This window comes from Nuphar pumila, chromosome 2 (assembly GCF_984573655.1).
Source record: "Nuphar pumila chromosome 2, dmNupPumi1.hap1.1, whole genome shotgun sequence".
Classification (NCBI taxonomy): Eukaryota; Viridiplantae; Streptophyta; class Magnoliopsida; order Nymphaeales; family Nymphaeaceae; genus Nuphar; species Nuphar pumila.
In genome coordinates, this window is record NC_143250.1 from 140,631,975 (window position 1) to 140,648,132 (window position 16,158).

Sequence of the window (16,158 nt, forward strand, 5' to 3'; positions counted from 1 at the left end):
ATATAAATTACATTTAAAACATTTTATTCTACTATAATTTCTCATTATTTTAAAAACATGTTGATATTTTATCGGCAAAAAACAAAACTTTTGAGAATATCGCTAGTTTATCCGTTGGTGAATGAGAAAATTCCGAAACCGAGACTTTGTCACTATATGATAAAAAAAAAGAACACTCCAATAAAGCCGGTAACAAATTTGTACTTTTGTATATTCTTGAGGGTGTGATCGTCAAAAGAAAATTGCCAAGAAAGGAGGGAAAAGGTCAAAGCGCGGATTAGGGTGGTCTATTCGGGGCCCCGCGGAAACCCCCAAAACCAAAAAGAAAAGAAGAGCTGAAAAAAAGAAGAAGAAAGAGAAACCGTCCCGCGCGCATGTGAAAATCTCTCTCTCTCTGTAATTTGAGCAAAAGCGCTTTCTGGTTCGGATTTTTTCCCTCTCTCTTGCTTCTGTAATCGGAGAGAGAGAGAGAGAGAGAGAGAGAGAGAGAGAGAGAGAGAGAGAGAGAGAGAGAGAGAGAGAGAGAGATGTCTTCTTCGAGCTCGAGGTCGCAGAGATCGTCGAGCTCCGTCTCGCCCTTCCGGTCGAGGAAGTCTCCGGCGATCCCAAAGGGCTCCGGCCGCCCCGTGACTCCTTCGAGCGCCAAGCCCCCCGTCCCTCGGGCGAGCGCGCCCCTGGCGTCGCCCCCGAGCCCCGAGGCGGCCGATCCACACAATGCCAAGGAGAACGTCACCGTCACCGTCCGATTTCGCCCCCTCAGGTAAACACGAAACAAAAGAAGAAGAGGAAAAACACCTCACGCTTATCTCCTTGGCGTTATTCTTCTTCTTCTTGTGCACGTCAGTTTTGAAATGCGAGTTTGCTTTTGATCGGCTCCTTGCTTACGTCAGCTCTCGGGAGATTAACAAGGGAGACGAGATCGCTTGGTACGCGGACGGCGATTACACGGTCCGGAACGAGTACAACGCGTCGATCGCCTACAGTTTCGGTGCGCGATCGTTTTCCTTATCTAGTTCTGTTATTTTTTGCGTTTCGGGTCGTCGTTTTTTTTGTGTTCTTGTTGATTTTTTAGAATGGAGCATTGTGGCGTTTTCAGCGGATTTTGCAGCTCAACTTTTTATTTGCTCAGAAAATTCTTGTTGTTTGAGCTTGGAATTGTTAGGAGATCGATTCATACGTGTCTATGTAGGTATAATGTAGCATAAAGAGTGCTTATATGAGTGGAATTTGAATGTAGAGGATTGTCCCTGGCTGGTGCATTTTAGGAAGGATTAAGGAGAGCGTTTCTCTCTCTCTCTTTTTTTTTCCTTTGTTAGGTTTAATATGTCTGTCGAGTTTAGGTGTAGTTCATTGCAGGATCATATCTATTGAGAAATTGCCTCTGGAGCAAAGCAGTATTTTGAGTGTGATTGAGCTCTGTGGATTTTGGCATTTTAATGAATGGATAGGCTGTATTTGTAGTGATATTGGAACTGTTCTAGGATTGGTTTTTTGAGTTAGAGTGGTTTATTTTGCTGCAATTTAGACCTTTCAGGTTTAACTAAATTGTTTGGGTGAATACTGGCTTGGCATTGCATGAACATAATGAGATGGTGCCACCAGAAGTGTTTGTCATAATTTTATTTCTTTGTTTCTATCTTCTCAAAGGAAGAAAATAATGATTGATTTTGACATGTTTGTGTTTCCACCTATGTAGTCAAAAGTGCTAGGAGGGTGCCTAGTCAGTGGACCTTTAAAAAGACTAGTTGGAGGCTAGGCTTACGGGTCGGTACGTTAATTAAAAAAACAAAAATATGCAAATGAACTCCTAAAATTGGTAACAAATGTGTGTGCAACATAAAATCATTCAACAATAAGCAAAAGATAAAAAAACATGTCAAACATTACAAAACCTGCTCAAATATTAAAAACAATTGAATAAGAAAAGCAAACAACTATCAACAAAATGTCAAATAATTTAAAAATAATTTAAATCCTTAAAATAAAGTGCTAAAACTAACAACAAACATGTATCCAACATAAAATTAATCAACAAAAAATGCACAAAGCATAAGATATTGCTATTGTCAAACATAGTAAACATATTATATAATTTAAACATAATATCAAGTCTTAAAGATATTAAAATAACATCCACGTCTGATGCTCCATCAATAAATCTAAAATAAAAGACAACCAATTAAGCTTCAAATAAAATATACATATGTATATTCATTCAATGTCACATCTACATAAACAAACACACATAATAAATTAATTAATACAAAAAAGCAACAAATGCACTTAAGTAAACCTAAAAATCAAGTCCAACATACAATCACAAAATCAGTAGCAACAAAGAATAAGGATAGAGCAATTACAACGATAACAAAAATAGGGAGCAACAACAAAAAACAGGGAGAGAAGAAGAAGGGGATAGAGAAAGAGACAAAGAGAGAGGATAAGAGGTGGAGAAAGAGGGAGAGAAGAAGAGGCGGGGGAAGGGGGAGGGAGACAAAAACAAAGAGAGAGGCGAAGGAAGGGGGAGAGAAGAAGAAGAAGAAGAGGTAGGTGAAGGGGGAAGGAGAAAGAGAGACAAAGAGAGAAGAAGAGGCGGAGGAATGGAGAGAGAAGAAGAGGCAGAAGAAGTGGGAGAGAAGAAGAAAAGGAAGAAGGGGAGTAAGGAAGAGGAAGAGGAAGAGGAAGAGGAAGAGGAAGAGGAAGAGGAAGAGAAGAAGAGTGACAAAAAGAGAGAGGAGGAGAAGAAGAAGAAGATGCGGAGGAAGGGGAGAGAGAGAGAGAAAAACAAAGAAGAAGAAGAAGAAGAAGAAGAAGAGGCAGAGGAAAGGGGAGAGAGAAAGATAAAGGAGAAGAACAAGAAGAGGTACTTGGAGGTGGAGGAGGAGGACGACAACGAGCGAGGGGTGGGGGTGAGGGCGACGGCCAGAGAGAGAGAGAGAGAGAGAGAGAGAGAGAGAGAGAGAGAGAGAGAGAGAGAGAGAGAGAGAGAGAGAGAGAGAGAGGTTTATAACCCTTACCCATGTTATTGTAAAAATAGAAAAAAATTACTGCAGTGCCCTCGCACCTAGGCAAGGGCAGTTTAGGCGCCGACTAGATGCCTAGTCGGCAAAAATGGTATCCCAGTTTTGAAAACCTAGGAATCTAACTGTTCCTAGGTTTCCTGATGCCTAGCCCGACTAGCCGCCTAGTTGGTGCTTTTGACTACATAGGTTTCCATTGATAATGCCATTTGATTATCTCGCAAACCTAGCTACATTGTGGTCTTGAAGTCACTGCACAATTGCTTGATCTTTTCTTTCCATATTTAAATCTTGGCGATTTTTATTCCAAATTGTAGCTCCGAAACCACTTTTTGGAAGATTTGGGTTGTGAATGGACTGTAGCTCTAATGAAAGTGCTCACCTAGGGAATCAACCGATTCCTAATGGGAAATGGTCACTCCACCCCGATGAATTCTTCAACTTAAGCAACAGGCTTGAGTTTAGCTTACTTCCAGTATTTATGTATATATGCATGTATATCAGCATATCCCAGAACAAGATGCGTAATAAAATAGGTTGAAGGTGCCACAACTTTCTGATTATCTCATGTTATCCAAATACCTAGCTACATGTTTTTTTCTTGTAATTAATGCCTTTTGGGCTTGCTTATACTTTCTCTTGGCGGTATTTCAGACTAGTATTCCCTTGAAGTTTTTTTTGTTGGTCCATGGATATCCTTTCACATTAATAAGCCAACATCTTTTGTTTGACTTGCTAGATCTTACTGTTATGCGTTGCTACTCATAGCTTTTTTGTTCTCCTAATGCAGATAGAGTATTTGGACCTGCTACAACTACTCGGCATGTTTATGATGTAGCTGCACAACATGTAGTAAGTGGCACAATGGAAGGAATAAATGGTAATCATGTATCTCTCTCATTATTTACTTTGAACTTTATGTGTTTTTCCTAGAATTAAATGCGTTATCATGTTTTTGGTTTTAGCATTGAGTAGTTTGAAACAGTTAGGAGATAATGACATTGTTTATTTTCCAAATCCTCATATTTTTTTTCCTTTTAACACCATTTATCTTGAGTTTGAAATGATATCAATATGACTTAGCAATATTAGAATAAACTGTGGCGGCATGAACTTTGTATGGAAGATCCTTTGGAACTTTTGATCACACACAACTCTCGGATAAAAGATAGATAAACACTGGGTCAACTGGAAAACCTAGCATATCTATTCAAGTGATACTCATTTTTCTTGAGTTTTCTACTTATTCATTTTATTCTTATTATATTTTTCTTCTTAGGCTTGCTATCTCTCCAAAATGTTGCACCAATGTCAAGCATGCACTTGGGTGCTACAGCGTAGCTTCTGCTAGTTTCAATATTTTCATCAGTGCTGTGTTCACTTACATTTCCTGTTTCAGTTGGCTGTTTGTTCATTGAAAATTTATGTAAGATTGTCAGAAGATGCATGAACCTAAGATTATTCATTGGAAATTTCTTACATATGGGATTGGCTTAGCTTATCACTAGTTCGAACATAAGCTCGAGCTAAATTTGAATCTAAATTAACCGAGCTAAAACAGCTTTATCTTGGCTTGTTTACCAGCCTTATTTGTGATATTTGAGTGAGACATTGTTAGTGATATCAGATTAAAACTTGTCATTGATTTCAATTTGAGTCGTGGCACATTATTCCAAAGAAAAAGAAAAAAGGTTCAACCGTGAAAATTTTCCATGCCAACCCCATTCTATGTGATTTTCTCTTTGACACCCTTTGTATTTGTTTGATACACAAGAAAATCTCTCCCATACCTTTGCTTTTGGCTTCAAGTCAGAATAGAATTAGCAAATTTGCTTGACATTACATGTATCTTTTCTCTCTGTTTTACTCCCACCATATCTGCATCATCTACTTCCCGGTCCACAATGTATATACTTTTAGGATGAATTGGCACTTCCAACTGTTTGTTGGAAGAATCAAATGATCACTGGGAAAGGTTTTTGAAAAATCTTGATGATAAGAGTGATGTCCCTACTGAGTATTGCATAACAGATGAATGTAATCAAAATGCAGAGTTAAGGGCGCCTTAACCAAAAAAACCGTGCCTAAGTTATTGAACTGAAAGTGAGCAAACTCTCAGTGCATCCATGTTAACCTATGTAGTTCTTCAATACTGGATTATTGAATGCCAATTCAACTTTGGGATTTGATTGACTACTACTCATTCTGAAGTTTTGGCTTTCAAATTTTTGTATTAGAAATGTTAACTGTAAAACATTAAGTGGTGCTCTTCTACATGTAGTTTCTTAACAAAGTGTAGATGATTTTCTATCAAATTGATGCTATCAGTGGTTTGGTTTTTGATCAAAATAAGGTTTACAAATGCTGTCTGCTTTAGGTACTGACTGTGTGCCACAAGTTTTTTCATGAAAACTCTGCCATATAGAACTTCAACCTATGTTGGGCCAGCTAAGTTGACTTTAGTTATCTTATGAATAGGATTTCAGGGACAAAATGGCCATGGCCAAATAACTTTGTAATGCCGATGAATTGTCCTCTAGTGTCATAAAATTGTGTGTTAATGGTATGGGAAAGAGGGCACATGTTAAAAATTAGAATATACATTGGTTGTGTATTATATTAATGTCATGAAATGACACCGATCCCAATGCATTCCAGAATGCGTCTCATGGACCAAGAATACAATGTAGTTAAACACACGTTCACAATAGAAATGACTATAGAATACAAGACTTAAAAATAAACAATTTCATTAAGGTTGAAATTCAAATAATACAAAAGAAATAAAAATTACAAAGAATCATCACTACAACCCCGATGCCTCGTTTTGATACCATGTCACAAAATGACACGGATCTCAATACACTCCGTCACATGGAACAAGAATATAATGTAGTTAAACACACACTCACAATAAAAATGCTCATAAAACACAAGACTTAAAAATAAACAATTTCATTAAGGACGAAATTCAAATAATATGAAAGAAATAAAAATTATAAAGAATCCTCACTACAATACACTCAAATCACACGCGTAATCCTAAAACTACCCATCACTCTCTCAAGTCTCACTTATGCATACACCCACTTCTAAGTCACACAGACTCGGTTAGGGAGGTGCCGCACCCGAGTCGACACGCCCCGACACGGGTGCGGCTTAGGACACGGTCCAGACTCAGTCAACGACGAGTCAGACTCGGTCAACGATGAGTCATACTCGGTCAACGAATCGAGGCCGAGTCCATCCTCGTTTTGGACTCAGTCAACGTTGACCGAGTCCAAAAATGCCCATTTTGAAATATGTTTTAGATTTGGGTCGGGTTCGGATCTGGACCCGACCCAGATCCAAACTTCATCTCAAACCCTGAAAGGAGTTTACGACAGGGGGATGGGCTTACCATGTCAATTTTGCCTCCCCCCATCCCCTTGCAGCTTCCTCACGCCGGCGATCCAAACTCCGACGATGGTAGCCGCAGGCGACGCCAACCACCGTCTCCCCCTTTCCTCCATCAATAGGTATGCCCCCCATTCCCAATCTCTCCTCTTCGTCCGACAGGGGGCTCCCCCTTATTTTCTAGTAGGTAGCGGAGCCCCTTGCCTCCGCCCCCTGCCGAAAAAAAAAGAATGAGGCAGGGTGCTCCACCCCTGCCTCGTTCTTATTTTTCGGCAGCCCTCTCCCCCTGCACCCTCTGCTCGCAGAAGCCGGGCTCGGTCCCTCCTTGTGCCTCCGATTCACAGAGGAGGGGCTCGACCCCTCCTCGTTTCCCTTTTGTCCAGCAGGGGTAGGAAGGAGGAGTGGGGGAAGGAGGGGGTTCAACTGACACACCGAGCCGAGCCTTGCCCACCGGACAGAAGGGAAACGAGGAGGTACCGAGCCCCTCCTTTGTGAATCAGAGGCAAAGGGAGGGGTCGAGCCCCTCTTCTGCGAGCAGAGGGGGGGGGAATAAGAACGAGGCAGGGGCTTGCCCTGCCCCTCCTTTTTGCTTCAGACCGGAACTTGGTTTGCAGAGAGGGAACAAACCCCCTCTCTGCATCATCCCCTCGTAGAGGAGGGCCTGGTTTGAACGTAATTTGCACAGGGGGAACGAACCTGGAGCTTCTATTACTATTATTTTGAAGTGTTTATTAACTTTATTTTATTTACTTATTTTCTTTTCAGTTTTCACTTTTCAGATATAATGGCGAGTTCTAGCGGTAGTGTCAATACATTTGGTTCAAGTTCTAACCCTGAATTAGAAGATTCTCAACCACTTTGGAGGCTTGTGGCAAAGAGGATAAAAGCTATTGGTGGTGGTGGGAATGTGTAGTTTCATTGTAATCTATGTAAGACTGTTTTCACGGATTCTTATACGCGTGTGAAAGCACATCTTTTGCATATTCGTGGTCAAGGAATTAGGGCATGTTCTGGGTTGACAAAGACATGTTAAAGCAATTAAAGAAAGAACAAGAGGAAGCTGAAAAGAAGAAAATTGCAGAGATGAGAAGCGATTTGATTAATTTTTCTTTTCTTATTGCTAGTGATGTACAAGAAGAGCTTTTAAAGAAAAGAAAGATGGAAAACAATAAAACAATACAAGCGTCATTCAAAAACATGGCAATAACAGAAATTGATAAAAAGATTGGTCGATTCTTTTACTCAAGCTCAATTCCTTTTAATGTAGCTAGAAGTCCATACTGGAAAGATATGATTACATCTTTGGCTAATTGTAATTTGAGTGGTTATGTGCCTCCTACTTCAGAAGAACTAAGAACGGTCATTCTTGCATAGGAAAAAAATAGAATTGAAGACTTGTTAGAGACCTAAAAATTTGCATGAAAACGACATGGAGTGTCGATTGTTTATGATGGGTGGACTGATATGCAAAGGTGACCACTGATAAACTTCATTGCTTACTCACTTAATGGGCCAATCTTTTTGAAGACTGTTGATGCATCTCGAGAGTATAAAGATGCTAAATATCTAAAGTGATTATTTGTCGAAGTGATAAAAGAAGTGGGCGAAAAAAGTGTGGTGCAAATCATTACTGACAATGCTCCAGTTTGCAGTCGTGCAGGAATGAATTTGGCAAGTGAAGATACATATTCACATATGTTTTGGACTCCTTGTGCAACACACAGTTTAAATTTGACACATAAAGAGTATATGCAATCCATCAAAAGATGATGCAGATGCACATGAAATGTGTTTATGGATTGAGGAAATAGAGCATGATGTTCGAAATATTATAAATTTTGTTATAAACCATAATCATGCCCTTTCTATATTTAATAGGCATTCTGATCTCAAGTTACTGAAAGTTGCTGAAACTCGTTTTGCTTCTCACATTGTTATGATGAAAAGAATTAAGCAACTCAAGAATGCATTGATGATGATGGTGGCTGATCAAGATTGAGATTTTTATCGCACCGAAGATGATGTCAAGGCTCAAGCTATCAAAAAATGCATCTGTGATAATTTTTGGTGGGATAAAATTACATATTTTGTTGAATTTACAGAGCCTATTTGGGAGAAGTTGACAGAGATATACCCATGCTTCATAGAATTTATGAAATGTGGGACAATATGATTGAAAATGTAACGCCCCAGAAGTTCGACTTGAGATAAGAAGAAGAGAAAAAAATTTCCTTTGAAAAAAAAATCAGAGTTGCAGCAAAGGTTTTCTTTTTATAAAAACACAAGTCGATTTTTCTGATCACGTTAGCCAAAAAGACTCAATACAAACCCATATCCTAACTAAGTGAAACAGTGAGCAAAAGATAAAAAGAGTTTATCCATTAAAATGTTTAGTCTGTACAAAGCAGAAGGGTATCCACCAAAAACAACAAAAGTACAAAACCCAAGGTGAAAATAGCCAGTGTGTCGACGAGAGAAGTGATGCTTTGATCATGTAGCATTTGCACCGCCACCAGTAAGGAGATCTACCTGTCACCTACACCCATAAAAATAGGGTCAGTCCTGAAAACTGGTAGGTGCGCAAAAAGAATAAGATGAACAACAACTAATCTAAATCATGCTCAAATCTAAGCAAAGAGAAACTGATGCAACAGGCAGTGAGCAGGTGCATAGCAAAGTTAACCAGGATATCATCAAGAGCTCAAACAGGCTAGTATTACAGTGATAACAATTTAACTGTAAGCAGTCTCAACAAGACTTATCATGCATACCTTCTAACTATCGCAAATAACAAACTGGTAGCAAGGTAAAGCAGACAATCAAAAGCAAGAACAAAGAACAGCTGTGAGCATGCAATAATGTGATCTGATTATTATCTGAACATTGTGGGTACGCACAATGTATAAAACGTAGAAACAGTCGAGATCCATTCAGGGGTTCATTAAGCTATGTATTTTATTATACCATGAAGGATTGACTGAGTCCGCTCCTAAGCGAACGACCAGTGGTCAAGAGAGTAAGTCTCCAAAGGCTAAACAAGGCCCAAGGATGCATCCAACTTCTGCAGAAGTGCCAGACGACTACCACCTAGGATACTTATGGTAACACCATTTCCCCTACCTCCGATGACTGGGGAAACCGGATCTTTGCCCGTAATAGCCATGAATGGCCTGTCCATCAGAGGTTTTGTACCATTCATCCTCTCTTGATGAACCAGCCCGAACAAGTACGATGAAGGGTTTTTCTTCATCATCGCCTTGCACTACATGCCTTGGTCTATTCGACCCACTCGAACATCTTGCATGTGAAGGCGCATGTTTATCATTTAATGAGATGCCCATAATTGTGCTCTTTCGCATACCATAAGGCCTATTCACTTCGTGCTACGCATCAAAGCATCACATAGCATTGCCAAGAGATGCGGCTAGGCTTATAGCTACAAGCCACAAGGAAACACTCAAAACAAGCTCAACTGCTGACAACGATTTCTAAAGGTACATGAAAAGTAGAAACAATAGCATGATCGCAATATATATGGCGCATGCAAGAAGTGAATCTGTAAAAGCATAGACAAGCAGGTCTAGCACAAAGCCAAGGCGCATAAAGCGCGAGGCAACAGAAAGTAAAGTGCTGAAAAGTAAACAGGACAAGGATCGCGAAACCGCGTCCTTGAGTTAAAGAACAAAATGTAAAGCCTAGGCACATATAACGCAGCGACAATAGAAAGTAAAATGCTGAAAGGTAAATAGGACAAGGATCGCGAAACCATGTCCTTGAGTTAAAGAACAGAAAGTAAAGCCTACGCACATATAGCGCGGCAACAACAAAAAGTAAAGTGCTGAAAAGTAAACAGGACAAGGATCGCGAAACCGCGCCCTTGAGTTAAAGAACGGAAAGTAAAGCCTAGGCACATATAGCACGACGACAACAAAAAGGAAAGTGTTGAAAGGTAAACAGGACAAGGATCGCGAAACCACGTCCTTGAGTTAAAGAACGTACATATAGCTTATGTGTATACGTATATATTGTTTGATTATCTTTTCTTTAGTTCAGTTTTGTTCATTCAAAGTCCTTTCGCGCAACTTTTCCCTACCTTGGGGAGTTGCGAGTTCCTGGATGTCTGCGGGCGTAAGTGCGAAGAGTCTCGGGCCACGAGACACGTGTACGCTCCGTCGTGCAACCTGCAAGCGTAAAAAGGTTAGCATGCAAGAAAAAGGTGAAACAAAGGCCTGGCCACCAAGAAAAGACAGGGGAAACAGAGTCCTCGACGAACAACAAAACAGGAGACATACAGCAAAAACAAACAGGGACAGGGGGCTTCGCCCCCTGCCGACAACAAACAGTGACAGGGGGCTCCGCCCCCTGCCAGCAACAGACAGCGACAGGGGGTGGTGCCCCTTGCCGACAAGCAGACGACGACAGGGGGCCGAGCCCCCTGCTGGCAAGCCGACAGCGACAGGGGGCCGAGCCCCCTGTCGACAAACGATGGCAACAGGGGACTGAGCCCCCTGTCGGCAACCCGACGACGACTGGGGGCCAAGCACCCCTTGTCGACGTACGAACATTCAGGAGGAGAGGAGGGGGGTAGCTACTTGCGGTTACCGGCGGCGAGTCGCCGGAGAAGAAGTTGAAGACGTCGGGTCACCGACGCTAGCACGGAGGGGGGGTGGTCGACTGTCACCAAGACAGTTGCCGGAGAGCCGTTCGCACGGCCGTCGGCCGGAGGGTGGAGGCGACGGAGACGGAAAAGGGCAGAGAGAGAAGCGAGAGAATCAGGCGAGGGCAGATGCCCTCGCCCGAGACACCCGTGCCTTTATAAAAGCGGTGTGTACTGGCTTCTCGAAAAATCGAGAAGCCGGATCCGGGTTGGGCTCGGATCCGGTATCAATGGGCGACCGAGACACGTGTCTGACATGTGCCTGGCGCGTGTTCGATACATGTCTAACTCGATTATTTATTTATTTATTTTTGGACTTTACATCCTTCCCTTCTTAAAAGAATTTCGTCCGCGAAATTTTATTGCGATCAGATTCAAGCATACAATTCAGGGTATTTTTCCCTTACATGAGGCTCTGGCTCCCAAGTACACTCATCGATGCCATGATGCCGCCACCGAACCTTAACAAAAGGTATCGTTCTTGATTTCATTACTTGCTCACAACGATCAACAATCTCTATTGGCTTTTCCTCGAAGGTTAGGTCCTCGCGAATATCCACGTTGTCAAAGCAAATAATATGGGATGGATCGTGGACGTACTTCCGCAACATGGACACATGAAATACGTTGTGAATCTGAGCGTATTGCGGGGGTAATGCCACACGATAGACTGTTTCACCTATCCGCTCTAAAATCTCGAAAGGTCCAACATATTTGAGACTCAATTTTCCCTTCTTTCCGAAACGAAAGACACCCTTTGTCGGAGATAACTTAACAAACACCATATCTCCAACCGCGAAGGAAAGTTCTCGACGACGATGGTCGGCATAACTCTTTTGTTGGCTCTGAGCTGTATGAAGACGCTCCCGAATTCGTTGTACTTGCTGAGTATAGTGCTGAAGTACGATGGGTGACTCAAGCCTTCTTTCACCTACCTCATCCCAGTAAACCGGTGCTCGACACGGCCTCCCATACAAGGCTTCGTAAGGAGCCATGCCGATACTCACGTGGTAGCTATTATTGTACGCAAATTTGGCCAAACATACATGAGAATCCCACTCTCCATACCAATCTATCATACAAGCTTGCAGCATGTCTTCGAGGTTTTGAATAGTGCGTTCTGACTGCCCATCAATCTGAGGGTGGAAAGCTGTGCTAAACCTTAGCTTAGTGCCCAAAGCTTGCTGAAGTTGCCCCCAAAATCTCGAGGTGAACCTCCGATCACGGTCGGATATGATAGAAGTTGGCACTCCGTGCATCCGCACGATCTCTCGAATTTACATATCCGTAAGGCTGTCCAGCGACTGGCCGAGACGGAAAGGCAAGAAGTGCGCTGATTTAGTGAGTTGATCAACTATCACCTATATCGCGTCGTGTTTTCTCTTCGTTCGAGGCAACCCGACAACAAAATCCATAGCGATATCCTCCCACTTCCATAGCGGGATTTCCATCTGATGCATGATTCCACCTGGTCCTTGGTGTTCGATCTTAACCTGCTGGCAAGTCAAACATCTAGACACAAACTCTGCTACCTCACGCTTCATGCCGCTCCACCAAAAATTCCGCTGCAGATCTTTAAATATTTTTGTACCCCCGGGATGGATGGTATACCTGGGTTCGTGCGCTTCGGTCAAGATTTCATTCTTCAGGACAGGGTCACTAGGGACCCAAAGGCGATCTTTGAACCAAACACTACCGTCCTCCTTTATTTGGAACGAAGAATCATCTTGAGCCGCACTTGCCTTTAACCCTTCGTAGCGTGGATCAACCTTCTGCCCTGCCGGCAAACAGACAGCGACAGGGGGCTCTGCCCGCTGCCGACAACCAGAAGTGATAGGGGGCGGAGCCCCCTGTCGGCAACACACAACAGCGATAGTGGGCAGAGCCCCCTGCCGACAACACACAACAGCGACACGGGGCGGAGCCCCCTGCCGGCAAACAGACAACGACAGGGGCTCCGCCCCCTGCCGACAAACAGAAGCAACAGGGGGCGGAGCCCCCTGCCAGCAACACAACAGTGACAGGGGGCTCTGCCCCCTGTCGGCAAACAGAAGCGATAAGGGGCGGAGCCCCCTGCCGACAAACAGAACAACGACAGGGGGCAGAACCCCTTGCCGACAAACCGATGTGACAGGGGGCAGAGCCCTTTGCCGGCAACACAACAACGACATGGGGCTCCTCCTCCTGCCGACAAACAAAACAACGACAGGGGGTGGAGCCCCTTGTCGGCAACAGACAACGACAGGGGGCGGAGCCCCCTGCCGGCAAACTGATGCGACAGGGGGTAGAGCCCCCTGTTGGCAACACAACAACGACAGGGGGCTCTGCCCCCTGCCGGCAACAGACAGCGACAGGGGGCGGAGCCTCCTGCCGGCAAGCCTACGGCGACAGGGGGCCGAGCCCCCTGTCGGCAAGCCGACGGTGACAGGGGGCTGAGCCCTCTGCCGACAACCCGACGACGACAGGGGGCCAAGCACCCCCTATCGACGTACGAACATCCAGGAGGAGAGGAGCGGGGTAGCTACCTGCGGTTATCGGCGGCGAGTCGCCGGAGAAGAAGGTGAAGACAGCGGGTCACCGACGCTAGCACGGAGGGGGGGGGTCGACTGTCACCAAGACAGTTGCCGGAGAGTCGGAGAGCCGTTCGCACGGCCGTCGGCCGGAGGTGACGGAGACAGAAAAAGGGCAGAAAGAGAAGAGAGAGAATCAGGCGAGGGCAAATGCCCTCGCCCGAGACACTCGTGCCCTTATAAAAAGGGGGGTGTACTGGCTTCTCGAAAATCGAGAAGCCGGATCCGGGCTGGGCTCGGATCCAGGTCTGACTCGGATCCAGTATCAACGGCCAACCGAGACACGTGTCAGACTCTGTTTTTTTTTTTTTTGGGACTTTATAGAAAAGGTTCAAAGTATCATTTTTAAACATGAGAAGAAAGATATTGCGCTTGATGATTCAGAATTTTACAATCATGTACATTCAGTCTTAGTGAGAAGATGAGATAAAAACAATACATTGTTGCATTGCATGACACACTATCTCAATCCAAAATACTATGCAAAAAAATGTTTGACAGCAGGTGTTTGGTCGTGTTTCTCCAAATGAAGATCCTGAGATATCAAGAAATAGAATGATATGTTTGGAAAGACTTTTTAATGATCCTCACATGTTTAAGGTTGTAAATAGTGAGTTTGTCAAGTTTTCTAGTGGTAGATTTGATTCTTTAGCAGCACTCGTGGCAAGGGACGGGGAAGATCCCCTTAATTGGTGGGCAGCATATGAATCAGAGACACCAAATCTGCAATGTCTTGCAATGAAGTTGTTATCCCAACCTGCTACATCGTCTTGTTGTGAAAGAAATAGGAGTATACATGCTCAAATTCACAACATTAAAAGAAACAAACTCACTAGTAAAAAAACAGAGGATTTGGTTTATGTTCACTCTAATCTGCGATTAATTTCTCGCCGCATCAAAGAAGAGTATAAATACTTTTTTTTCTTTGTATTCAAAGTTTTAAGTTAGATACTAATATAGTCATTTTTTGATGTAGTTGTGGACCATCCAAGAATTAGGACGTAAATTCAGAAGATTTTGACTTGGAGGGAGAACATAATTTGCATACTTTCAACATGGACTATTAAGGATGGTAGTCGTCCAAGGGTATTTATGTCACTGCATTGTTGTATCTCTATTTTATGTATTATGCTTGTATCTCTTCATGGGTCGGGAGTTTGGGTCTGGAGCAGACCCGTTATCTATTGTTACTTTAGACCCATAAGTAATATAAAGAGTATTAGGGCACATTCTCAAGTAGAGAACTATATCAGCCTTTCTTTGCTGCAGACGTCTCCAACCTCTCTCTCTGGTGCTGCTGCGTGAATGCAACGTGGGTGATAAAACCTAACATGGATTACCTCGATCCTGTTCTTCCCTCCAATTCAGACGATGAGGCAGATTATGATAAGTTTTGTTGTTTATCACACTCACAAGCTTCTTTATGTGTTATATTTTGGTAAGTTTGTGTTGTTAAGAATTGCTTTTTTTATTTTTGCTTTAAAATTTACAATCTTTATGTGTTAATTTATTGTTATATATATATATATATATATATATATATATATATATATATATATATATATATATATATATAGCCGAGTCCCCGTGTCCAAATTTTTTGAAATTGCGCCGCACCCGCACCCATGTGACATAGACCCACTTATTTATAGAGGGAAGAGGAGAGAAAAGGAAGAAGAAGGATCCCCTTCTAGCCGTTGGACTAGCTTCCAATGGCTAGAAATAGTCAACCTAGGTTGACTAAGATATATATATATATATAATATAAATATATTAATATAATATAAATATATTAATATAATATATATCTTCATATATATATATATACACATACATATATATAAAAGAATACATCCATCTTAACAATTGACTGCATCACTTAGATGTTGAAAGGCCAATATTCCATAGATGGGGCTGACACTTTTTCAGGTATGAGGGTTGTAGTGCATCATCATGATTTTTATCCAATGAATTCATATTATACCCTTAATGGATCTATCTCCAATTTAATTCGTATTTTTTAATCATTTTATGTGTTTTCCATTCTAATTCATAGTGAGTTTCTCAACAGAAAAGTATAATCAGGCAACTGAGTTAAGTATTGAGCCTTTGTTGAAAGGAGAATCAATAACTAAGCCTATGAGAATCACTGCAAAAGTATAAAAATCCAACATTTTTTTTATTTTTTTCCCATCATTATATGTATCATTATATTATATAAAAGGTACTCCAAAAGGCTTGACCTTTTGGTTCACAATTATAAATTTGAGTTATTACAATAGTCTATCAACTATGTATCACTTACATTTATCTTTGTATAGTACCTTTAGAATTCTAAAGAAGGTTTTTATACTCTTCATTATATTAGCTATGATTGATTTGGACAAATTGATGAAGCTTCTACCAATGTAAAGCAAGTATATTTTTAAGGGATTAGCTTCTCCGTCTAATGTATTCTAGAAGATTTTGTTGACTTTGGAGGCAGAATTGTATACACGAACAGCTTTTTGTCATT

At 42.1% G+C, this 16,158-nt stretch overlaps 1 protein-coding gene across 2 annotated transcripts in view; it reads left to right on the forward strand.

The window, feature by feature from the left end:
• The first annotated feature begins 497 nt into the window (after nt 1-497).
• Nucleotides 498-16,158, forward strand: part of LOC149847345 (P-loop containing nucleoside triphosphate hydrolases superfamily protein) — an 83,779-nt gene continuing 68,118 nt past the window's right edge. For both annotated transcript variants that reach the window (XM_089996950.1, XM_089996951.1), the window contains exons 1-3: nt 498-760; nt 891-988; nt 3,811-3,900. In XM_089996950.1, the coding sequence (XP_089853076.1) occupies nt 528-760; nt 891-988; nt 3,811-3,900 (421 nt within the window). In that variant the 5' untranslated portion in view covers nt 498-527. The remainder of the gene's footprint in view (nt 761-890; nt 989-3,810; nt 3,901-16,158) is intronic.